The 26,409-nt window shown below is 41.2% G+C and overlaps 1 protein-coding gene across 1 annotated transcript; it reads left to right on the forward strand.

Moving 5' to 3' along the window:
• The first annotated feature begins 1,508 nt into the window (after positions 1–1,508).
• Positions 1,509–24,464, forward strand: LOC121903858 (protein crumbs homolog 1-like). Its single transcript, XM_042421249.1, has 13 exons — positions 1,509–1,734; positions 2,684–3,379; positions 3,995–4,190; positions 7,387–7,526; positions 8,902–9,087; positions 9,197–9,310; positions 14,026–14,973; positions 15,796–16,337; positions 17,392–17,557; positions 18,728–19,589; positions 20,023–20,139; positions 20,303–20,429; positions 21,938–24,464. Exons 1-13 carry the CDS (start codon positions 1,509–1,511, stop codon positions 22,157–22,159), a joined length of 4,542 nt encoding a protein of 1,513 aa, XP_042277183.1. The 3' UTR covers positions 22,160–24,464.
• The last annotated feature ends 1,945 nt before the right edge of the window (positions 24,465–26,409 follow it).

Below are 26,409 nucleotides of genomic sequence, written 5' to 3' on the forward strand. Positions count from 1 at the left end.
ATTCGTGTGGTTAAAAGAGAATTGACTGACTAATTTTAAAGACAAACTATGTAACATTAGAAAGATGAAATAACACAGTCTCCCTCTAACAAATGAAAAGCTGAATTTGTAAGCAATAAAATGCCCCCATGATCAACTCAATGCACTCAGAAGTTTTGCTGACCAGTAGATTATGGCAGCTAATATTGAAAACAATAAAAAAACAAGATGTAAACACATATGACACAGATATGCTCGACAAATTTTGTATTTTCACTTGAATAATGGTGATGATGGAAAGGTCGAAGGGCTCATCAAAAGGGGCAGTTTTATGGCAATAAGGCCAAAGTTGTTGAGACTTCTTGCACTGGACCAAAGTGTCAGACAGATGCATAGAGAGACTGGCCCACTGTAAGCCTCCTGAACAAAAAAGCAGCACCTGTGTGGTTAATGTTTTGTATTTATTATAATTTATAATTTATTTCAAGTGTTAATGTCACTACTGCCCTTATACGTCACAGTCTGATGTCTCAAACGGTGTACAAACAGTAGTGTGTAAAACTTTCATTGACAACACTGACAGCTGCTAGCATGTAATAAGTTTACTTTTAACACCATCTGCTGTGACCTTAAGTCCAGAGGAGAGAGGGGCTTTTTACTCTTCATAACCAGATTGGTTTCTAAGCACCTCTAAAGGTCAGTTATAGGTAACTGTATAAGCTCAGGGTAATGCAGCTAAAGCTTACAAGGGAAGGATACTTTGCTAACCGACTGGTTAACAGTTACGTCTTACACTATACAAACTGCTCATTCACAGTTGTGAAGTTGTGTACCTTTAAGTCAGCCTCAGTGATCTTTATTCTTGGGGATATATTGGATTAAGAGAATGTAAAGGGGTAATCTATGAGTTCGTCCATATTTTTGGTGGCACTCATACTACTTTGGTGTTTTAATAGCCCTTGTCAATCAAACATTGTTGGTGGTACTGTGATGTATTTTCCTTTGAATTTCTACTGATGATGTGTGATTTTTGTTGATGGCACTCTTGTCTTTGCCTGTTCAGCCATGTTTGCTCGTGCTAACTTCACAGCTTTTCCTTATTTCAAACAAACTAGAAATGTAGCTAAATCCACATTACTCCCTAAGAAAAAAGGCCTTTACTTAAACCTGCTGTAATTGATTTTTTTGAAGCTACCTAGCAGAGTTTCAGGAGCAGGACCACACCTCAACTGTGCCACATCCAGCATTCCTATAAATACCCACCTAACCCTCTCCTCCTCTTTCACTCTCCTATTCTGCACCAGAACCGAGATCACGCAACATCGCCTCGATCACTCTCAGAAAAGTGAGATACTCCTTCATTCTACGGGTATCATCCATCCATTTACATCACCTTAAGTATCGACTTTGTCCACACTGGAATTTCTGTACAACCATTCATCTCTCTTGAATGCAAAAATCTTCAGTCAGCCATAAATAAGCCAGAGTCTGTCGACCACCTGCTCACCAAGGAAGTCAAAGAAGGCTTCATGATTGGCCCATTTGCTCATCCTCCATTCCCTAACTTCTGTATCAGCCCCCTCGGTATCAAAACCAGGAAATACTCTGGAAAGAAACGCATTATCATCAATCTCTCAGCACTTCATGGCAGTCCCATCCCCAGCATTAACAGCTTGATTCCAAGCAAAGACTTCTCCCTTCACTGCACCACCATCAACCATGCCATTCCCTCATCAAACTTGTCGGGAAAGGGATGTGGCTCTCAAAAGCAGACATCATCAGTGCGTTCTAAGATCCCCCAATGCACACTGACTTCTGGCGATTGTTCTTCTGCATATTACTTTGCCGTCAGGCTCACTTTTGGTTGCAAAAGCAGCCCTAAACTCTTCAACACCCTGTTGGAAACCCCCTTCTGGATCCTGTCAAACAACCATAAATTTCCATTCCCTGTCCATCTCTTGGATGATTTCCTTATCATTTCTCCTTCCTCATCGCCACCCACTTTTGTTAATTTTGCTTGAGTCCCAAAACACTTAATACAACTTGGTCCTCCCAAGCGTATCACTGCTACATCCATTCAGATCTCAAAGATCTCAAATCTGCTCAATCTTAAGTAACTAGAAGTTTTGGGGATCTGTGGTGCTTGGGTGCTACGGCTGATTCCTGACCGAAGCTTCCCCACAACGTAAACAGCAAGCGGAAGAACTACAAACAAGTTTCATGCCTCGCACACCAATCATTTTCATTAATAAATCATTTAAACACCTCTTGTTGATGGTGTGTCCTTGCTAGTGAATGGCCACTTAGGGGCTGTGCAACAAGCTGTAAACACAACACTGACATATAATCAAGTTGATATGGCTAACATGTTAGCAAACAGTTGTGTTTTTAACACCTCCAGCAGACACAGAGCAACATTAGCATTTATTACCAGAGGAAAGAGAGGCATGATAGAATATTTATGAGACTATTTTGTATTTCCCTCTTCTCTTGGGTTTTGTTCAAACATGTGTATATGCATTTTACACAAACATTTGATATGGACAAACAAGGTGAATATGCCATCTCAAAATTTTTGGCAATGTGGTACTACCTCTGTCCATCCCAGTTTGGAATTTAGGTTTGTAAAAAAGACAGACTGATGTAGGAAAATACAGTATTGTCTATCGCATCTTTAATAGCAATTTGTTTCCTTCTTTTTCAGGCCTACTGTGCACAGTGGCAGGAGACAAGTGTCTCTCGTCTCCCTGCAACAACGGTGCCACCTGTATCGACCACCTGGGTGACTATGTGTGCGTGTGCCCTAAAGGACCAGTGCAGTACATGGGCAAAAACTGTGATGAGCTGTATGATGCCTGCATCATGGCACCTTGCACAAACTGTACCAGCAAACTTGGGACTGATGAGTTCACTTGCCACTGCCCAGATGGCTTCACAGGCCTCAATTGCACCCAGGATGTAGATGAATGTCAGAGCAACCCCTGCATAGGTGTCCGGTCCTACTGTGTCAACGGAGTCAATGGCTATTCTTGCCACTGTCCCTTTGGATTAGGGGGGGAAGACTGCCAGGATAACATGACCACTTGCTCAGAGGAAACATGCCAGAATGGTGGCACCTGTATGGACATCCCTGACACTGGGCACTGGTGCCAGTGTGCTGCTGGGTACCAGGGGACAAACTGTGAGGAGAACATAGATGAATGCCAATCTGAGCCGTGTCAGAATGGAGCCATCTGTAAAGATGGGGTCGATGCCTACCAGTGCTTCTGTGTGCCCGGATTTCAAGGCTACCACTGTGACTTGGACATCAATGAGTGCGCCTCCCGACCCTGTCAAAACAATGGTACATGTCTGGATGAGGTGGATCACTACAGGTGTGACTGTGTGCCAGGTTTCAAAGGTAAGACACTGTCTACAGTAAGTCAGTCAAGACATGAAGAAGTAAAATTGTCCAATAATACACAAGAAGAGATTCCAAAATTAGAAACAATAAATAACATATTGGGGCCCATGACTCAGTTTTCCGTCATCGCCCTTAAGAGGGTAAATCTGGCCCTGCCTAAACCAAACTTGACCTACACTTGATGTTCTTTTTATTGGATTGCAGTAAGGTTTAATACGGTAATGCTGCTGATCATGCTGTTATCCAGTGTTCTGTGACAGCATTCAATGAACCCTAACCCTTTAAATGTGATCATTTTAGGAGTATCTTTGAATGCAAATCTACACCTTTGGGGGTATAGATTATTACTTCCAGTGCAGATAGCATAGTGCTTTATTTTTACCTTTGTACAGAGAGTAAGACAGGTTGAGCTTTTATACCTATTAAATATATGAAAAGAGGCTGCATGGCTGTGTTTAAGTGGCATTAGTCTGTGTTGCTCTTGTCCGTCTGCAGCTGAGCTCTTGGCAGTACCAGTGTCATTGTGTTGTATCTGTATGTGTGCTGAGATAATTAGGTGTGTTGCCAATCTCATGCCTTGGCCCACTGCCATTCCTGCACTGTACCCTGCAGGGATTAACTGCGAGATAGAGATAGATGAGTGCGAGGTGCAGCCCTGCCAAAACGGCGCCACCTGCCGAGACCACATCGCCATGTACGCGTGTGAGTGCATGGCCGGTTTCCAGGGCCAGGACTGTGAGGTCAACATTGATGAATGTGCCAGCATGCCATGTCTGAACGAGGGCAAGTGTATAGACGGGGTCAACAGGTAGGACTACACACACACACACACACACACACACACACACACACACACACACACACACACACACACAGATGCATGTTTATACTGTCTGCACATACCCACACTTGTGTAGTTTGAATGATTTGAGTTTTTAAAAACACCGATACATAAGGTGTGTCTACTGGAAGACATATGTTTGAACCAAATTAGCTGAATTTCTTTGATATATAAAAAAGATCCAGCAAACAGACCACTGATATGTGAGTTTTAAGAGAAGCATAAATATAAGTAACAGAGCTCCAAAGCAGCAAAATTGCCTGAATCCAAACTACAGTAGCAATTGGTTAAAAAAAAGTACGGGTTTATGTCAAAAGGAATGAAACATAGACGATAAAACAGTGGTCATAGGCTGAGACTAAACAACAATTGTTAGCTCAGATTCACATACAGTACTAGCTGTTTCAAGATCTTTTAACAACATCTGTTATGCAACTGAATTTATGATGGAGATAAATCAGTCGTCACTGTGTGATAACATACAACAATGACATGATGAACATATGTTTCACCCACCTCTCTCACAGTGTTGCAATGGAAAAAATTTTGCATATTGATAATTGTGTTGTGCACAAAACAAACTGAAGCAGAAACTGAAACTTAACTATTTGGTCTTAGTTTCATTGTAATTTCCTACTAAATACAGAAATATAGTCAGGCAGTCTATTCACACAGATCTCTTGTCCTGCTGAATGTTGAGAGGTAGTGATGGTTACCTTGTGTACAATTGACCCACTTTGACCCACAGTTATAATGCAGCACAGACTGTGCCAAGGTTAAGGTAATTACTGCAAAAATAGTTGCTAAAGTTACATAATTAATATTTAGAATATTTTGCCGAATCATATGGTTTCCTTGTGGAAACTCTGCATTAAGGTGGGCAGAAAATATGTGTTTTTATTGATATTTATATGTTGTGTTAACACACACTACATGTTTTAATTGCCCTTTCTACACAGCCAGAACCTGCGACTTTTATGCTCGTACGTAATGCAACCAATTTTGTCCAGATAAAAATCCAATAAAGTTTATTCAAACAAGTTGACCACATCGTCAACAATGTTGACAAAAAGAGAGGAAGGCAGTATTACCTTATACATGTAAATGTAAAATATACTCCAAAAAATATTACAACAACCTCACTATAGTTTAAAACTGATCTTTTGACAGCAGTTGTGGGAAATCAGACCATGGAACTGCTGAAACTGCAGACAACAAAGCAAAATTTCTGACCTGCCAGAAATCCAACCGATAATCCTACAGCCAATTCTGCCCAATTTGGTGGCAACTAATTCATGATTAAAATCTAGCTTAATCTGTACAGTACACTCTGCCCTGTTTTAGGGAAACATTCTGTGAAAATACTCAGTATCTTACAATTTGAGTAAATTTCTCTGACGTCATACTAGATTAATGTTATTGGTGAGATATAAATTATGTCAAATACCCAATTATAATACAGGTTAGGCCCATAAACTGAGCTAGATTGGTGGTTGTAAGAGATTATCTCGATATTATATGTAACTAATATAATAGAATTAGTGCTAATTGCTAATAACTTCTATAACTCTGTGTTTACATCTCCCTCTCATGTTGAGCCAGTTGAGACGATGTGTCATCCAACAGTCTGTTGTGTCAGTCTGGTGCTGCATAGCAGACATTAAAGTTGACAAGGGATAAGAATTAATCCACTTACTGTTAATCATTGTGATGAGTCACTGGATGTCTGGAGGTGCTGTGAATACCTGGTAGTAGCACTAGTGGGAAGAGCAGGGAGTCAGGATGTTATATTGTAAATATCCTTAGGGACGAGACAACTCATGTAAAATGGTCCAGAAAACAGTATAAATTCATCACATATGTTCTGACAGGAAGTGAAGTCGATAGACCATACCCATGATCAGCTGATCTCCCAGAGCAAAACGATACAGCTATTCGCATAGCCAAGTGATCTTTTTGAGTGCCTCTTTAAAAGACTAACTCAATGACAAGTGCAGTATGTCTTAACTGTATGAATCTACTGAAATAACTTTTAATCTTATTGATCACCAACTTTGCAAGGAGCAATGTATTTGTCTATTTGAAAGGCTCTTAAAACGTGTTTATACATGTTTAATAAATACAGTATATATTGATGTATTATATATAATCCTTAGAGACTTTAGTGAGACTATGCAGTGTTTTAAAGAAGAAATAACACATTTGTCCTTTCAGGAAAATTAAAAGTTAAATTCCTTATTAATAAAATGCACTGCTACTCAGTTTAATACACCTAGAAGTTTTGCCACTGCAGCCTTAATTAGTCTGGTGTGACCAGTAGCTTATGGTGGCTAATGCTAGCTAATGTGCAAAATTTCTGCAAATGTATATTTCTGTATAACTGCATTACTGTGTCAGCTTGCTGACTCTTCTGTGCTTGTGCTACTGTGCTCACTGTTTCCTCCACTCGCTCTCAGCCTGGGTGCCTGATAATGATGTCTTTAAAGCAACTGGCTCAAGAGAATCTTGGGAAATGAGGAGAAATTAAACCTGCAGTGCGGAACTTTTGTCTCCACCCTCTGGCAACAAGAGTAATTACACAAACACTATTGACGTCATTGCCGCAGACCCCTGACGCTTTACATGAGCTGGTCCCCGCCCTGGTGACGCGACACGGTTGGGTCGTACTGAAGACAGTTCTCCTCGGTTGACACTTGCAAACCAATCATTACTGGTTGATATAAAATGCATAACTACCAGCGCGCCAGCATGGGAAAGTCGCCACAGACACAAGCTTTAAAAACTCCGTCATACTGCGAAATACAGAGAGATTTACCTGGTGGTGACAGGCTAAATCAGCATTGTGTGAACCCCTTTTGCTGAAGGTTTGAATGTAACTGACATTCATTTATATATAAAAGTCCTGCACTCCAGCTTTAAACGTACCATCATCTGTAATTGCCACTTGTGGCCACAGTGGCCACTGTTCAGCAAAAGTTAGAGTCTCGCTTTAAATCTTTGTTGACTCATGATTTTTCTTTCTTTCCTTCCTCAACAAGAAAATTAAGCTGTTTAGAATCTCCTTTTATGCCATTCCAAACAGTGAATCTAGATATATTTATCATCTCTTAACTTGTTAACAATCATATAAAACAGGCTTATATGTGTCTCTGTTCTTTCCTAGCTATGAGTGTGACTGTGAGGGGACGGGCTTTGTAGGTGACCACTGTGAAGAGGATATTCCTGAATGTGCTTCTGATCCCTGCCAGCATGGAGCCACATGCTCGGAGGGGATCAACCAGTACAGGTGCCTCTGCTGGGCAGGTAATGTAAAATAACTCTCAAACATTGCAGCAGTAACACATACACCCACTGTTCAGTACAGGTTATCAGAATATATTATATACACATTACACTCTGCATCACATAGTCGTCACGGTCTGAACAATTCTTTGATTATTGTAACAGTCACCATGGATCAGGATCTCTGCTTGGTCACTAAACTGGAATCAGGAAATGAAATGTATATTCAGATATGTAAGGGAAAATGGTAGCAAGATCTCAACACATTAAGGTCTTCTTGATGCTGGAGGTTCCCCACACATAGGTCAATCTGAACAAAAGAGTTAAATAATATGCCCCTTGAGTTTCGAGGGCAAGAAGGGGCTAAAGAGAAGGGCTGCAGTATTCACTATTTGTGCTACAGTTATAAAAACAGCATTGCAGCACAATTTTAATTCTTCAGGGCTGTGATGAATTATGCAAAGTAATGCACGAGCACATTGTGATGGAGAAAAATGCAGATGTGTGCAGTCTTGCTGTGATTTTTGCTGTGATGATTGTTTTTGTGAGTGTGTGTGTGTATATGTGTATACTGTTGTGTACCTTATGCTACATTTCCCAGATGAGTTTACAGAGTTAAAGGTTCAGATTTAAATAGGACTGACTTTATACATACCTGCCATATGTATTATATCCTGAAACTATTAATTATTCTAAAACTACAAACTACTTAATATTCACAATTCGGATTTTTTAAAAATTTTTTTAGCTTATTAATGCTTTTCTTTATTCTACATTGACAGTTGGAGGAGGTATGTGGACATAGTACACATGTAAGACAACAAAAGAAACAGAAAAAAAAGAAATTACTAAGCAACAGCGTTACTTCTGGCCCAGCAATTAGAATCAGACTCAATCGACAAATACATTACAATCAAGAAAAAGATGATAATTAACAATATTTTAAAAATAAACAAATATATAAAAGAACAAGCACGTTCAGGTAAATTTTAATTAGCTACTTAAAAGTAATCATCATTATCTTAACAAACTGCCGTTGATATTTTTAGGATTTTTCAGATTCAACAATGCATGTACTAATCCTATAGTACTGTGTTACTTATCTGTTTCTTGGATCATCAATCAACATATGATGATACTTGTCAAAAATAAAGTATACGGTCTTGGAACCTTGTCATGTAAATATTTATATCTTTAAATATTATTATAACTGGTATATTACAGCAGCTGCAGCTAACAGTTCAGCTCTCGCTAACTAACAATGGTAAAACAAACAGAATGATTAAAGCAACCAATAAATGATTACGCTAACTTCTAAATAACATGTGTTTTCTTTATTCATATCTAAACATCTTTGTGTGCATATATGTATGTGTGTGTTTGTGTGTTTGTGTAGGTTATGAGGGGGAAAACTGCCAGGTGGATATAGATGAGTGTGAGCAGCTTCCCTGTGAGAATGGTGGCGAGTGTTTCCAGCGCTCAGATATCCTGAACTACGGGGCGTTACCTGAACTCAGCACAGCTAATTTCAGCTATGAAGAGGCAGCTGGTTTCATCTGCCGCTGTCTGCCAGGGTTCACTGGTAAGCCAGTTCACAGCAAAAACCTTATACCTCATCAACAGTAAGTCAAGTGATGAAGTAATGATAAGATACAGTAGATGAGAACATCATTAATATGTTGCTCTTGCAGGAGAGAACTGCTCAGTCAACGTGGATGAATGTGAGTCTGCTCCATGTCAGCATGGAGGAAGCTGCCAGGATCTGGTCAACTCTTATCAGTGTTTGTGTCCAGATGGCTTCACAGGTAGGAAAAACTACTTATCTCCTCCTTTTCTCTTATCTCCTAACAAAACGCTTTTGATGAGCTGCTCTTCCTCCAGGGTTGTGTCTTGTTCCTGTATTTTGGTGTTGGCACACGGCAAGGAGTGCAACTCTGAACTGGCAGTTTCCTGGAGTGCACTGAGATTATTTCATTGACTGCTCCAGTTTGATATGTAGGTGATATGTGCTCTAGTGGGAGGAGAAGCCCATTAGGGGGTATGGCGATCCAAATCCAGCGCTGTAGGCTACTGCAATCTTGGTACCAAGAATGAGTGCGTCTCACGTGGTTCACCGCCCGCTGCTCAAAGCAGGTCGAAAGCTCAGTGCACTTGTGTTCTATAATATTTTGGTCACTTTATTTGGTGAGGGCAAACATCAAACAAATCCCCTTTCAGTCAGAGATATTTGTGTCAAGGAACTGACCATTTACGGTTAAACAGTAAGATTTGGTAGAAAGGGAGCTCTCAAAGAATCAGAGCAGCCAGGATTCTGCTGAGAGAGCTCATCCCCCTTAATCATATGTGAACATGAATCTTAGTTGAATGAACCCTGAAATACCATGCATGGTACCGCTGTGGGGTGATGGAGGGAGTTTGGGCAACACATGGGATTGGAATGAGGATGATCAGAAGACTAAACAGTGATAGTGTGAGGTTATAATGTCCGCACTGTACAGCTGCATGAATATGATTTAATGTTACTGGACACACACAGCTTTGAATGAGCCCATGATTGTGAATAACTGATGTCAATCCACCAGCACAAGTAACCAACCTGCTGGGTTCACAAAAGTAGATCCCTAAATGTCAGTGGGCCTACAAGGCAGGCGCTTCCTTACATTTGCTGTCGCATGGGTTTGTGGTCAGTGAGCTTGTACAGGATGATGACGCTGACCTTCCTTGCTTTTCTACAACTAAAGACATGGTTGGTGATTTCAGAAAAACATCACCTGCACTTTTCTGGGTGGTAAAACACCTGAAGGTCAACCTCTGAGTATTGGCAAAAAACACATTTTCTGCAGAGGCTGTTGTTAACATTGGCAGAAGGTTGATGGTGTTATTTTACAGATTCTTCACAGAATCAGTCTTGACCTGTTCATCATTTCTGTACTCACCAAATTATTTACTGAGATTTGAGAACACAGTGACATCATTACAAGGAAGTAGAACAAGGCAAAAAAAAAAACTTTAAACCCCCCCCCCCCCAAAAAAAAAAACAACATTCAGACAGGTTGTAAACACACCAACAGTTCAACCAGATGATCTAAAGCACTTATTTGGAGGTAAAGGACTGAAAAAGAGCACACCTGAAATGTCAGTAATATGAATACAAAATCACCTTTGTTGTGTCTTCAGCATATTTGGCTAATTAACTTGGTAAGTTTTCAAAAATGAGGTGCAACATGTTCAAAGGTTTATTATTCCATGTGCAGTAAACACACTTAATTCAAATACTGGAATAACAGAAACACAGACAAGCACTTTATTCTCATTTTGTTGTAGATTTTTTAAATCACATGCACAATTAAGTACATGTTCTATTGTAGTATGTTTTCAGATGAGATGAAATGAGACTTCTCTAAAGTATGTCTTCCTACATACACAGAGAAAAAAATGTATAATTATTGTATTTGCCCACCGCTATCGTTGTTAGTTTTTACTGGTTTTGTGTTTGCTTTGCTGCAGAAAGAACTTTAATTTGTGGAAAAATACAGATCTGAACCGAACTAAATGTCCCCAGAGCAGACAGATAGCCTTCACACCAGGTCTCAGAATCCTCTTGACCAAACAATAAAGAGTTAATCTTCCTCCAGTTGATCATACCTCATGGCCAGCCATGGTATTAATTCCTCATTAGAGGAGATTTGTCACCGCATTGTTCAAAACAGGAGGAACCGCACCAAAAGCTGACCTTGAAACACAAAATCTTGACTTAGAAGTAAGGAATCCAGCCAAAAGCTCTCATCAACAAAAGGAGAAGCTAATTTGCTAACAGTATTATGGCCATGCAATGTAGGGGCCACAACAGAGCAGAGGATAGGAGGGGATGAGGGGGCATATGGTATGGAGGAGCATAGCAGAAAACAACAAAGCCAATAAAAGGTGCCATATGTCAGCTGGCCATCTTGGGCATTAAACGGGGGTCTCCTAAGAAATATTTCAGGGGGAGGGGAGATTACAGTAAAGCTGATTAGGAGCCCAATTAAAGCCTGATGAAAAAACAAGGATGACACAAGAAAGCAAAACGAGAACCTTATTCCAAATGATGTGCATTTTATTCCTCTGGTATGCTACAGTGTAAACATACTGTTCTTGTGCAACAGCAAGCAAAGATAGAGGAAAACTTCATATGGAGCAAAAGTATAATCCTATTAAGTTTGTATGGCACGTGTGCAAGAGGTTGACTTCACACGTGCATGAGATGTTAAACCATAAAGATGAACCCCTCCTGTGCCCTCCGGCCATGCTTATATAAGTTAAGAAGCTAGAGTTTGATCGACCTGAGTTCTTGAAGGTTGATGAAGGACATTTTGGATTAAAGACGTCCAGGGTTAGGGTTGGATTTAAGGTTAGGGTTATTCAGTCATACATCATTTACAAATCTATGAGTGAATGATGCATTTCACAACGTGTCTTCTACAGGTTCACTCATCACATTATGAGCAACAGGTGTATGCTTTAGAAGCTTACTGTAGCGTCCACTTTGGTTAATTACAGATCATGTGACAAAACATCAGTGTCACTGTATCATTTCCAATATTGCAGATGCATTCACTGTTTCTCTCAGAACTGTATCAGTGTTGGGTGAAAACCCCTCTGAAGCAACTTTTATACCACCGGATACTGTAAGAGAATACTGTCAGTATTGCTGTTATGAAAGAAGATGATGGAAAAAAGATGTCTGATGTGAATCTTAGAATTATGTGAATAAAGGCAGAATTAAAAGATACTGTAAGTGTCACAATTGCCGGCATTGGGAGATTAAAGCAAATTCTGAGAAGAACATACAGTATAATACATATAATCCAGTCACACTGTCAATGAACCATTATTCCAAACCCCCACTTTCCCACCCACCCCTGAGGTCCAATGATATCAGTTTTAACATTAGTAACATAAACTAAAAACATATTTTTAGTCAGAAAAACAGTACTTTGATTAAACTTAGAAATCAAACAGCAAAGTCAAAATGATGAAGTCTGATAATTTAAGACTTAAATGTTACGTACATATCAAATTTCTGACAGTTTTCTCAAAAATCTGACTTTATTCCCAATCATAATACAGAAAGTATCATAATACAGAAAATCTGTTACTTTAGCAATTCAGAATTCTGAGAAAAAAGTTGCAGATTGTTTGTCCTTATAATACATTTTAGAACTTAGAAATTTGAGAAAAACTGATCATAGATCATAATCCTACAATCAAACACAAGTAGTACAAGTAGATGAAACTGATAGCTGATATCTATATTAATAAAAGATCAATATGCACTCCATGTTTTGGTCCAGCTGTGCTCAGGCCTGGCCCACCTGAAGACCTGGTCCTGCAGCACCTCCTGCAGGTTGATTCCAGCAGCACCTGCCGCTAGTGGGCATCCACAGGCCAGCACATAGATCAGAGAGGAGACTGCAGCACTGCATTCCTCTTGTCAAACACTGACAGGAGCCAGCTGGAGGCTTACTGCTCTGCTAGGGCTGGGCTGCAGACAGGAGAGGAGTAGGGCATGTGAGGGAGGGAGGGACGGACGGAGGGATGAAGGAGGGAGGAAAAACAAAAGGTGGGCAGGGCTGTAATCAGTCCTGTCTGTCTGCCTAGTACAGAGTGGAGGAGTGGAGGCACTTCTGCTTTGTAAGCTAAAGGGAGAGAGAGACAGAGAGAGAGAGAGAGAGAGAAAGAGAGGGGACTTGGTTGTGTCACTTGTGTTGACTCAGTGGATCATGGGGGGAAGGAGGTTGATGCTGCTGCTGCTGTGCTGCTGTGGGCCCTGGAGGCTGACAGGTACAGTATGGTACAGCACTTTTTAATGCTACATTAACAAAGAAGAAAGTTGTGTGCTTGTGCATGAGGTTGGAGTGTTGGCACAGAAAAGAAGAACAGCTTTAGGGTTCCTTGGGTGTAGAGTATTTTAAAGGACTATGCTAATGCAAGTTGACTGCTGCTGCCAGGGCTTAATGTTGAATGCGATTTGATGAGGCGGCTCCAACTACTGAAACCAGGCAGAAAGACTGTAACTCTGGCACAGGGTGTTGGTGTTCGGTACAAATTTATCTGACAAGCATATAGTGCAATATTTCGATGTCTTGCTAATACAATCAGTATGACAAACACTTCTTTAATTGTGTTAAGGAAGACTGCAAATCTAATTCACCTCTAATTTTGCTATTACTTGCTATTTCCTCCAGTCATTTCCTCATCTGCAAATGACAGTAATGGGAACATGCATGTATTGCCTCAACCAAACCTGCCTGTTCATCTGCATGTGTGCATGCTGAGCTCTGTATCAAATTAAGTCATTTAGTTTGACTTTCCAGGCAGCAAGTACAGTCCCCTTGTTGCTTGTTGATGAACTATATTTATGTTATTAAATCAATAGATTATATTTTACTCCATGGTGATCCAATTGAAAGAGGCAAGGGGAATTTGGATCAGTGTTGTCGAAATTAGTTGTATTAAACATCAGTGCCTCTCCATGCAGGTGTGCACTGTGAGGTGGACATCAACGAGTGCGACAGCAATCCCTGCAAGAATGGTGCCACGTGCGAAGACGCTGCCAACTCCTATAGGTGTCAATGTCCCGAGCCAGAACCTGGCCAGGAGCCATGGGGTGGGCATGACTGTGACGTCAGCCTGGTCGGCTGCCAACAGCACCAATGTCAACATGAAGCAGGTTGTGTTCCCATACTGACTGATAATGGTAAGCACAGCTACACCTGCCTGTGTCCGCCCGGCTGGACCGGAGAACGCTGCAACACCTCCACCACCTTTTCCTTCAACTCTGAGGGCTACATCCACATGCTGCTGCCTGTTTCCAAAAACAGGACAAGGCGAGAGACTGATGACCATGGTCTACACATGCAGCTCCGATTCAAGAGCACTCTGACTGACATGGTGCTGTACTACCGGGGCACCATGGTGCGCTATGTCTCCCTGGAGCTAGTTGGGGGTTCCCTCCAGGCCAGGGTGAAGTCAGAAAAGCTGCTGCAGGTCATTTACCCTGGCCCAGTCAATGATGGGGAATGGCACCAGGTCACTGTGACCATGGATGAGAGGCTGGTTCTGATTGTAAAGGGACCCGGCTGTGAGGAAGGGTGCCAGGTGAAGAATGAGGGCCAGAATCATCTGAACTTCCTCCACCCCAGCTCCTTTCAAGATCTGTATATAGGAGGGGCACCACAGGAATATTTGGCCCATGCGTCCAGTGGCAAGGGGTTCATCGGCTGTATGGAAGACCTTCAAGTTGACCATAAGCTGCTCCTGCCTCAGGACCTCATCAGAGAGGAGAACAAGGGCTTGGAACTGGGATGCACCAAAAAAGACTGGTGTCATGATGACCCATGCAAGCAACGTGGGCAGTGTGTTGACATGTGGGTTAAGGCCAGTTGTCAGTGTCACCGGCCCTACTATGGAGAAAGCTGTGAGAAAGGTGAGCATCATTACGGTATACCTTATAGATTTGCAGGAATACACTCTACTTTTACAGCAAAAATGCTACAGTTGGTAGCATTTGTTCCGTATGGCAAAATAAAATGTGTGAATGAAATCTAAACTCCCTCCTAATGAGCAGTCATTGAACACTGTATCCAGACAAAGCTGGATGTATCAAAGTCTGAGCTTCTTTACCTCCTCCATTTTGAAACCAATTTACCTCTTACTGCTGTTTGGGGTTGCCATGCAAAATAACATAATTCCTTTTAAAAACACTTGATGGAGAATGGTTCAGAAACAACAAAACATATAAATGCCAAATGTTAATATGAATTTGAGAATGCAAATATAATCACTTCACTTGTATGTATCAGTTTGACACTTTTTTTTTTACAGAGTTTACACCTCTGTCTGGGAATGTTATCCCAGAGCCATATCAAGCTATTGTTATTGCTCAAAGAAATATTTTTGTCAGACCCTCTCTGTCTAGTCAATTTCCATTTCATGTCAAACTAAATTCCTACAGTTTGTAATGCCTGGTTTTTGTTAAGAACGTGTTGTGTTCAAGCCCAGGCTGAGACACCCAAGTGACTTGAGTGATTTTCTCAAACTTGACAAAGCTCTAAGAAATTATGCAACTGTTCAACTAGCTGAGAAGTATTCCTCCTGACTAGTACTGCGCACTGACTGAAAGCTAACTGTAAAACTATAGTCCCCCTTAAAGAAAAATTGAATAAAGCATTGCTGATACAGGTGTAGCATGTGTTGGTGTGTTGGGGTAAGTACACTGACAATGCTGTGTTTCTCACCTCCCTCTCAGAATTTCCGTCCTGGACCTTTGGTCATGAGAACACCACCAGCTACGCTGCCTTCAACATCTCAGAAACCCATGGAGAAAACTTCACAATCTCCTTTATAATGCGCTCCCTCAAACACAACGGTCTACTCCTGCAGCTCCATCAAGAGGAAAAGCCTTACCTGACAGTCTACCTCAAGGAAGGCACAGTTGCTATCTATAGCCCTCACACCACACTGCTGTCAGAGGCCAAGCTTGTCACAGATGGCAACAATAATTTGGTGACTGTAAAGGTGCACTATGGCCATGTGGTCTTCCCCAAAGCAGGGAATAGGCGTGCTTTAGGGAATGTGAGTGTAGAGGCAGGGGATGTAGCGTATGTCGGAGGACTCCCTGCAGGCAAGAACATGAACGCCTGGGGTGGAAACTTCAAGGGATGCCTGCAAGACATTCGACTGGACCACAAGCATCTGTTCACTGTGAATCATGCAGAGGGGGTGGAGGTGTACCAGACAAGTGCAGAGGAGAATGTGCTGCCAGGATGCCAAAGTGACAACACATGCAAGGTAAAACAGAAGTATGGTATACAGTCTACTGTATGCTCATCACTTTAACTTCAGAGTAGACAAAATGTGTACCCCCCTCAAAACCATGTAGAGAAAACATGAATATTTGTGGTGTGACTGATATTTTTTTTTAGTTCAGTACAATGTAGCACCTTTAAATATGACTTTTTTCCTTCCACAACATTCCATTAAGTTATAAGAAACGAGAATACAACAAAACATCCAGTCATCCAAGAGGCTGCAGTGAAGCAATAATCTAGATTATTGGATTAATAAAACTGTGTACAACTTTGGTATTCTTTTTCTCCTGTGGGGCAAACAACATAACGTTTGTCCTTGGATGTGTCACCAGAGGATGGACCACATTGTTACCTAAATCAAAAGGATTTGCTCAGCTTTCATCAGTCAAAGCTGTATTTATCTGCATATGATACTAAGGTTTGCATTAATGCAAAGTACAGCTAAGGTTGATCAGTTTTTAGTCATTCTTGTCATGAACTGTGTTGGGCAAGTGGAAAGTCTAACCTGTTGGTGGAACTAGATGAAACATCAGTGTATCAACAAAGTCAGGAGGATTCATCCTCTGGGAACCATGAATGTCTGAACTAAATTTCATGGAAATCCCTCCGTTTGTTGAGAAGTGTTGAGAAATGTCGTTTGGATTAATATGAAAGTGGACACTCCAATCTCTAGAGCTACAGTGTATATCATTATAACATTGCTAAAAGTCAATTAGGCTGCATTTTAAACAACATGTCAGAGATTGGCATCACTACCTCCCTGATATTAAGTTTGAATGAAACACCCTATGTTTTTCCTGTGTTTCGGTCTAACACTGATCTGAAGTTAATTGTGTTAGAATCTTGCAGGGCTGTCTGATAGCTGGGCTGCACTGTGTTGCCTCAACCCTATTAACATTGATCTGGTTGTGAATCCCTTTGATCTGTAAATTAGCTCTCAATCCCCTCTGTGGCTTTTACCTCCACGGTTGCATCAGGTAAGAGATTTTACAAGTGATCATTTAATCCATCCATGTGTGTTTGTCTGTACACAGGATGAGCCCTGTTCCAACGGTGGACAATGTAGGGTCACCTGGAATGACTTCAAGTGTGACTGTTCCATTAACTACTCGGGCCGACTGTGTGAGACACGTTTGTGGTGTGTCGACAACCCTTGTCTTGATGGAGTCCAGTGTGTGGACCTACAGGACGGTTATGAGTGTGAGTAATCCTTTAGCAGTGATTATCAATCTCTTTATCAAGGCAGGGCAAGTCAAGTCAGGTCAGGTCAAGTTTATTTATTTAGCTCTTAATTTCTTAATTAGGCTTACAGTCTTGAAAAGTGTCAGAAGGACTATTTAACATTAAATGGTAAGGACAACCTGCCAACCGTAGACCCTCACTAACATCAAAGGGAAAACTCCTTAGTACAAAAGAGGAAAGGAACTTCATGGCCTCGGCAGTCCGGCTGTAAGACGAGATGAGAAAGCAGAATATCCAACATAGTGACACACAGAAACAATGATTATACACTATATTTTATGGTGGATTATTTTTCTAGGTAGCAGAGATGAAATGAAAAAGCAGAAGCAAAAGAGGCACATGGGAAATCTGATAATGACAATACAAGGCATGAGATAGTCTATCAATCACCCTACCATGTCTCTTTATTTTATTTTACTGAAATTGCATCAGGATCATGATGAGTTTACTCATCTTTTGATTTTCATGTTTGACTTTCTTGGGATTTGAACTCCTGACTGTGTTAGAGTTATCGAGCCACTGTACATGGGGCCACATGGCAAAAAGATTTTGGACTCCTTAATAGATTAAATAGGTGTGAATATTATTTAGAAACATTGTTTAAAAACACTGTTTTCACTGAGAAGTACTCCCCAGGAAGGTGGAGTACCCCTTTAATTGTGATACCTCAACATGATTACTGTAAACACATGAGGCCTGGTGATTGGTAGCGTCTATCTCATGCCTGTGTCATGGTTTCCATCAATGCTGTTTCTTCCTGCAACACCGCCAAGCTTACTGGCCCAGTATGTTCACACTTAGACAAATTTGTTTCAGATTGCCAGTAGCTCCCTATCTACTTACAGTCAGTTCCAGAAAGATGGGAAAAAACAGTAGTTACCATGAGTGTGTCAATCCTGATGTGGGTGTTATGAATATTCTGCTGACTTCTCTTCATTGGATGCTAGCTCGATGCGGAAAAATCAGCCCCAGACCAAAAGTTCACAAAAGTGTGTTTTGCTTCCAGCAGCTCAGTGCCTGCTATCAAAAGAATGAATTAATGTTATAGCAGTGACAAAATGGTAAGCTTTGTTTTACCATGTAACTCATACACAGTTCTTGGTTTCAAATGATCTTCTCTTCCCACAGGTTTAACTGAAGCCACTTTTCAAGACAACGCTCTCCAGTATGTTGCCAATGGCTCTCTGCTGAGCCCTGTAACCGACATCACTATGGACATAAGAACGCGGGACGAGAATGGGGTCTTGTTGCGGGCCTCCAGCGGAGCTGAGGTATTCTGCTTTGGCTTGCTCAACTCCACCCTTCTGGTCAAACTGGACAGCGGGGCGAGTGCAGAGCTGCTGGCTTTTACAAGTGACAGGATTATTGCAGACGGGGTGTGGCACCGCATCCAGCTGACCATGGTTGACCCCTCACAGTCATTGTCCCGGTGGCGCCTCACAGTGGACGGGGGGAGAGCGGGTGGCAGCTATGGCGTTGGCGGAAACCTCAACTTCCTCAATGATACCAAAATCTGGCTTGCTGAGAAATTCACTGGATGTTTAGGCGAGGTGAGAGTGGGTGGAGTCTATCTGCCACTTGTAAATGTACCAGACGCACCTCAGATGAGCCACTTCTCCAGACTGGATGGGCATGAACCAATAATAGGATGCCAGGGTGCCCCAATTTGTGATTCTCAGCCATGCCTCAATGAGGGTGTGTGTCAGGACCAGTTTAATGAGTTTAACTGCAGCTGCACCCCAGGATGGGAGGGGGAGCTGTGTGAGACAGAGATAAATGAGTGTTCTTCAGACCCCTGTGTCCATGGCACATGTAAAGACCTTCTGTCAGACTACCAGTGCGACTGCGAGCCTGGGTACATGGGGAAAGACTGTCAGGACGAGGTAGATGACTGTCTGGAGTTCGGCTGTGTGAATGGGGGAACCTGTGTGGAAATGATGGAAACTCACACGTGTTCATGTCCTCCTGGATACAACGGCAAGCGCTGCCAGTGAGTACAGACTTTGGTTTCTCTACAGCATATTTTGGGTCTTTTAGCTGTTGAGGCTCTCCAGTGTCCCACCAATGTGAGATTAGCTCCTACGCTTACAACTTTCCCATCTGCTTTTTGCCACACCATGCAAGAAAAGTTCACCTGGTGAAATCCAGTATGACCACACTGCAACAAAAGACATTATTGAGCTGCATTATGGGAAGTGTAGGAAATTGGAGCTTGACCCATACTAGGGACTAAAAGTCAGGATATATCTGCCTCTGCGGCAATTTTACTTCAAAAGTGATTAAAAGATTATATCCCTGAGTTTCGTTGACATTACTTGTCTGCTAAAAGTATTGTAATTAAAGGGCCAGTCCACCTAACTGTACAGTTGTACTACAGAATCATACAAATATACGTATAATAGAAAGTATGTTTATTCCAACAGGTGGCGTTTCCCTCCAGTGGCGTGTGATGCCAACACAGAGTGTCTTAATGGGGGGGTTTGTATAGGAGGCGACTCTGGAGGCAACTGCACCTGCAAGCCGGGATACATAGGTGCCAGGTGAGAGCTGCACACTGCACATTCCTCACCACACACCTGCTGCTCAGAAGAAAGTGTGTCTGAATAACATCCAAGTGCAAAGGTCAGGAGAGTGTGTGTGTGTGTGAGAGAGCTGCTGCTCTGTCAGTCAGCGTTGTGTTAAAGCCCTGCTGATGTGTTTCAGGTGCGAGACAGAAATAGACGAATGTGAGTCCAGCCCTTGTCTCAACGGTGCCACCTGTCTGGACAGACTCAACCACTTCCAGTGTGTTTGTGTGCCGAGCTTCAGCGGCAGACTGTGTGAGAGCAACGTAAGTGACAGTGTCATTCATCTTCACAGCACATGTTCTGAGTTATGGGCTAACTCAGCTAACTCATAACTCCATGTTTTTCATGACAGATTTTTAATAGTTGTATTATTTGGTAGTAGTAATCAGTAAGCCCTTTTAGGCTTTTTTTATGTTCACTGTGCATTCATTTTCAGTGTTCATTTGTTTGATTTGTGCCTGTGCAAATAAACAAATTCAAATTCAAATGGCTCCTGGATGAGGAGACTCTTTAGACAAGGACTGGAGAACATGTGGATGAAAATCCTTTTATTAACATCTTAACATGTTCAGCTGCAGACTTAATTAATTATAGAGAGTCAAAGTGAAAACACTAAGAAAGTTAGTAAAAAATTCTCAGTCAAGTCCTATTGACATAGTAGTAACCTAAATAACTAAGTATCCAACCTTCTTAACTGTGTTGTTTACTCCATATTTATTCTATTCTATCTATTCAGACAAGTACAGTCATTAAAAAAACAATCTAATATTGTTTCATTCAGTATTTCTGTTTTGTGGCCTTTAATGAACAGACATAAACCTTGACCGTAGAGGGTTTAATGTCATGGCTCAACACATGCTGAAACCATGGGTGAGTTGAGGGGTTGTGGTTCGTTTAGACATGAACAGCAGGGCAGAGAGGACTGAACGATGTAGCCTAGTGGTTTTCAGACAGCAGAGATTAAAGCTAAAAGTATGAAAAATGACATCAAAAGAAAGTGTTGATGAATTTTATATATATGATGACATAAGAACCCACGAATAGGTCTAAAATTCAGCCAGCAAAAATGCCTTATAGTTACATTTACGCCATCTAGCGGCCATAGTAATTATGACCCAGGGGCACGGTTCAGATTATGTCAATATGAGGTGACAATATTAGGAGGAGGCAGGTTGGGTGGATGGCTAGATAGATAGATGGCAAAAAGTGAATGTAGCTACTGTTTGCTTCCTGTTTCCAACCTGTTTAATGTTGCCATGACAATGAAGGCTGTATAACTTTAAGGAAGTAAAAACCACATTTCAAGTGATCATTTGAACTCAAACCATGACCCTAACCAAGTGTTTTTGTGCCTAAACCTAACCAGACCTCAACCAAACAGTGTTGTCGCACCATAAAAAATAATTCGTTTTAACAGTGATTTGTAACGGTTTTGGAAAGCAGCATATTTTGCTCCTATGGGTCATTCTGGAGTGCAAGTACAATCAATCTATGTGGTCATTTAATTATGAGGATATGTTCTAAATAATACATCTTTGTTTAACTTTGTTCGCAAAGGGTTCAACTTCTATTAGCTACTGCTGTAGTGGAGCCAATTTGTTCTAGAATATGTAAAGTTAGAAAGAAAGCAAACCTCAATGATTTATTAACCATTAATAAATCCATTACTTACAACTTATAAAACCTTTATAAAGGTTGCCTTATTAAAAAGTGGAACGAAAGAGGGTTTTTGTGATGCAAACACAATATTTTCTGTCCTGTCCTCTTGCAGAAAGAACAGTATAAAGAGCGAGTCCCCTGGCTGGCAGTGACCATCCCGCTGACCACGCTGTGTATGTTACTTGGCATCCTAGTTGTGTTTTTCCTCATCATGACGGCCCGGAAGAAGCGTCAGTCAGAAGGCACGTACAGCCCTAGCTCGCAGGAAGTGGCTGGTGCTAGGCTGGAGATGGGCAGTGTCCTCAAAGTTCCCCCAGAGGAGAGGCTGATCTGAGGCCTGCAGCCCTGCCTCACAGCCTTACATCCAGAGGATGTGTCTAACTAAAGGGTGGAGAGAACTGATGCTCTGCACTGTCATGCTGCTGGGCCCTCTTGCCCTACAGGGAAGTGATGGAGGATAAATCAGTGACTGATCCTCTGCCTGGGAAAACTACTGACATTGAAGCCTCAGACATGGACAGGTAAAAGACCAGAGGAGGAGAGAGGAGAGTGTGTCCAAAGGATTCTCTGACTCTGGTCATCATCCTGAAAAGAGTCTTGAGGATAATATTAATATTTAATCACATGGGACTTAAAAGATGTGAGGATCTCATGTAATAAGGAGTGTATTCACATAGGCTGAAAATCTCTGAAACTAAAATTCTCTGATGTCCTGTATATGGTCATGTAAGGGCAAGTAATTCATCATTTATGGTTTGGCAAAGCAAAACCTTATTTGCATTCAAAACCTTCCTCTGTAGACCTTCCTTTTGCATTTGCATGCCAAGGGAAAGAGGAACTGAGAAAATACATTTGAAACAAATGATGTCAATTTGCAGAATTTAATTTGCATGAGTAATGGCTTAATATTATCAGGGAGTCATTTCTTCACCAAAATACTTGTAATTTGAACTAGAATTTACATATCACGTACACTGGAGGAATTTCAGGTTGGTATCTGGTTAATTTTGGTACAGTTGGACAGTTATTTAAAGGGGCACTTCACTGATTTTCCACTTGAAGATATCTTCTGTGGCTCTGCAGTTGCTCAGGTCTAAATAACCCTGATGATGTCATCGTGATGTCAATAGGCTTGATGATGTCAATCTGAGTTTGGGCTGGGAGACTGCTAATTTACAACAGAAAGCATGCATTAAAACCAGGAGTGTGGAGTTTGAAAGAGATGGGCAACTGCATGAAGGGTCTAATAAAGAGATGATATCATGTTGCAATATGGGAAGTGTAGGATCCAATGTATTTGGAGCTTGACCCATACATATAAAGGCTAAAAGTTGCCTTCGCTGCACTGATTTCTACCATTCATATTTGAACTTTTCTCTTGCAAGTCAACTTTATGGAAATATAATATTAAATCACTGAATCTTGTCACAGGTCCCTCAATGACACTAAACCTGCATGACTTAATCTGCTGCCATAATGTCTTTTTCCCTCACTTTTTACTCCTCTTCCACAGTTCATTTTGTCTCTTTTCCTTATATCTTAAAAAAATGGAAGTTGCAAAAAAGTTAAGAAAGACTTTGAATGTATATACAGTATGTATATTCTTTGCTGAATCAGAAATTTTGAATTTATACATTTTGGTGTGGGGCACCAGTGATTTCACTCATAATGCTTGTACCATGAGAGAAGAGCATTTGAAGTATCCCTCCATCATTTGTTTGTTGATTTTTATTCAGCCAGGCGCTACTGGCTTCTGTCAACGAGTAGCTCCTAATTAACTGAGCTGTTGCAGTGTTTGGTTTGAAGGAATTTGTGCAAAGAGTTCATGTGATGGTACATAACTCGGTGTGCTAATGGACATCATTTCAGCCACTGCAGGAGTCAAAAACTGCTGTTAATAATTGCTGTATTATTCTGTCAATGTGCACTGTCTGTCCCAGCAGGCAAACTACTCTGCTCACTGTTACTGTGTAAGTATGCTGTGAGTGTTTTATCCATGTCTTTGTGTTGTGTATAATGTGCTGCAAAAGTTAGTCACTGTAATTTTTTTTCTTCTTCTTTTTTGTAACATATGCGAGCGGAACACTAATAATTGTGGTCTGAGGTGGTCACATCAGTGTTTGTGGACATAAATAACTTTATTCCAGTGTCAGAAAACAAAGAAAGAATTTAATTTGGCAAAGAATGTCTACTTGAATTGTAGAACATTTAGAAGAACAGTTCAACATTTTTGGACATACACAAGAGTTGAGATCTATCAGTCGTTCTGTATGTTAAGTACAGAGTTGGAGTAAAGACATAGTTATCCTAGCTTAGCATAGAGACTGGAAGCAGCGGAAACAGCTAGTCTGGCTCTGTCCAAAGTGAAAAAATACACCTACCAACACCTCTAAAGCTCACTAATGAACACATTGTATCTTGTTGTATCTAAATAGACATCAGATTGATATGAATCCTCTATTTTAATTTATTTGACCAGAGCTGCTCCAGACATGTCTACTAGCAACTTGGACTCTTCTCTGATTTCTAGCTTTGGGATAAAGTTTTCACAAATACTGATCAGACTGCACTAGAATTTAAAAGTATTGTGAAGGATTCTTTATTTGTTTGAATTCTTAAACTGAGAATTTAAACTCTGACGCCACTGTACTCACATCTGTACTCCAGGAAGTCCCTCCGCTCACTTGCCTTTCACTCTGTACTCACCAGTGCTGCTAACTTTACTAAACCACTAAACCAGGATGCTTTTACAGTTAACTAAAGGTGCTGAATCTTTGCAGATTGCACTGTACCGGGGTCATATTCATGGAAAGTATCACAGGTGAATATGAATTAGAAATACACCGGTCAATACTATTGCATGTAGTATTAAATGTAATTTTAAAGGGGCAGGAAGTAGGATTTTGATGATGATCTGTGGAGTCACAGGTAGAGTTTGTACTGATGACTCAGTGATTATTTAGTCCACCTGACCCAGTATTGCTCCCACATGGCACAGATTAGATACACTTTGTGGTCAAGAGTATATGAATACCCCTGTCCACATACTACTGTGTTCTTTTGGTCTGGGGCGGTTTTTCCTGCTTTGAGCTAAGCACCTTAGTTCCAGTGAAGAGAAATCTTAAAGGGGAACTCCACTGATTGTACTCATCAACGTTTGTTTACAGGTGTTGGGGAGTACTACTGCATTTGTGAGAGAAGTTTTGTAAGCATTTTGTGGCTTTAGAGACTACAAGTTTGAAAAGTAAAAAAATCTGGGGAGTGTGGAGTTAGAAAGAATTGAGGTTACAGACCTCTGTAGCCCACTCCTCATCTCTGCTTGAGGCTAGCAGCTCCAGGCTACATTAGCCGCTACTACCTTTACACACCTGAATCTCCAACCCAACTGTCGGCAGTTGAGTTGCATCATAGGTAATGTAGGCTGAAGCTTTTACAAGGAAGAAAATACGTTTGGAATAAAAAAGGAGATCTCTGTTGTTTTTGCTGCATCAATTTTTATCCTAAAAAAAAACAACTGTCCATTGTAAGTCCAACAGTGTTACAGCAGTGGAGGACTAAATCAGCGGAATACTCTCTTAATGTTACAGCACACAGTGATACCTAAGACAGTGGTGTTCTTCCAATGTTGTGGCAACAGTTTGTGTTTGTCCCTTTTCCTGTTTCAACATGACAACATGACAAATGGTTTTCAGTCTGAGCAAGAACTTGACATCCAACAGCTTTGGGATGAACTGGAACGCTGACAGGGTGCCAGACCTCATCACCCAACATCAGAGTTGGACTTCTCTAATGTTCTTGTGAATGAATGGGAGAAAATCCCTGTAGCCAGGTTCCAATATCCCAAATGTGGTGGAAATTCTGAAACCAGGAGAGTGCAGGTTGTTATAGCAGCAGATTGATTATCATGGTTTTGGAATGAAATATTCAGTAGTTAGATATGGGTGTACTGTTGGGGTGTCCATATACTTCTGGCCATGAGGTGCATCTATGAGGGTATGAGGGTATCTCCTCATAAAGTGGCTTCTTTATTCATCATCTCAGTTTCAGTCCTCTATAGCTTAAGATGTTGGTTTGGGACTTCCAGAAACTAAATGCACTCGCAGTTGGGTGTGTCTGGGGAAAGTGCATGTTTCTGGTTATAGTTAGTGAGGGTATTCTGTATTCTCCCAGCATGCAGCTGCTTCTCTATTGTTGCGCCTGCTGGCTGCCTGGAGTATTCCATAAAGGTCAGAAATCACTTAGTGTCCCTTTAAAACGATTGCAGGGAACATACAGGTAGTTAGTGCTAGTACAGTATGTGCCTTCATGTTCTCCTGCATCCCATCAAACACAAGCATCCTCTGATTGTTTTGATGTTACTTGTTCCTGTTCAGACAGATAACAGCCTTTGTGTTGACTGATTTTCAAAGGAGAGGTCACTGACAGAAACTCACCATTAGACGTGTACAGGGACGCAGCTCTGCTGGTATTGAAATGCTGTTAAATTACACAGGCAAAAAGTGTTATACAAAACTATGACTTATACAACGAATCATGTATACAGGAAATATGAATATTCCAGCTATGTACAGAATGGTAGTGATT

This window comes from Thunnus maccoyii, chromosome 9, assembly GCF_910596095.1.
Source record: "Thunnus maccoyii chromosome 9, fThuMac1.1, whole genome shotgun sequence".
NCBI classification, from domain to species: domain Eukaryota; kingdom Metazoa; phylum Chordata; class Actinopteri; order Scombriformes; family Scombridae; genus Thunnus; species Thunnus maccoyii.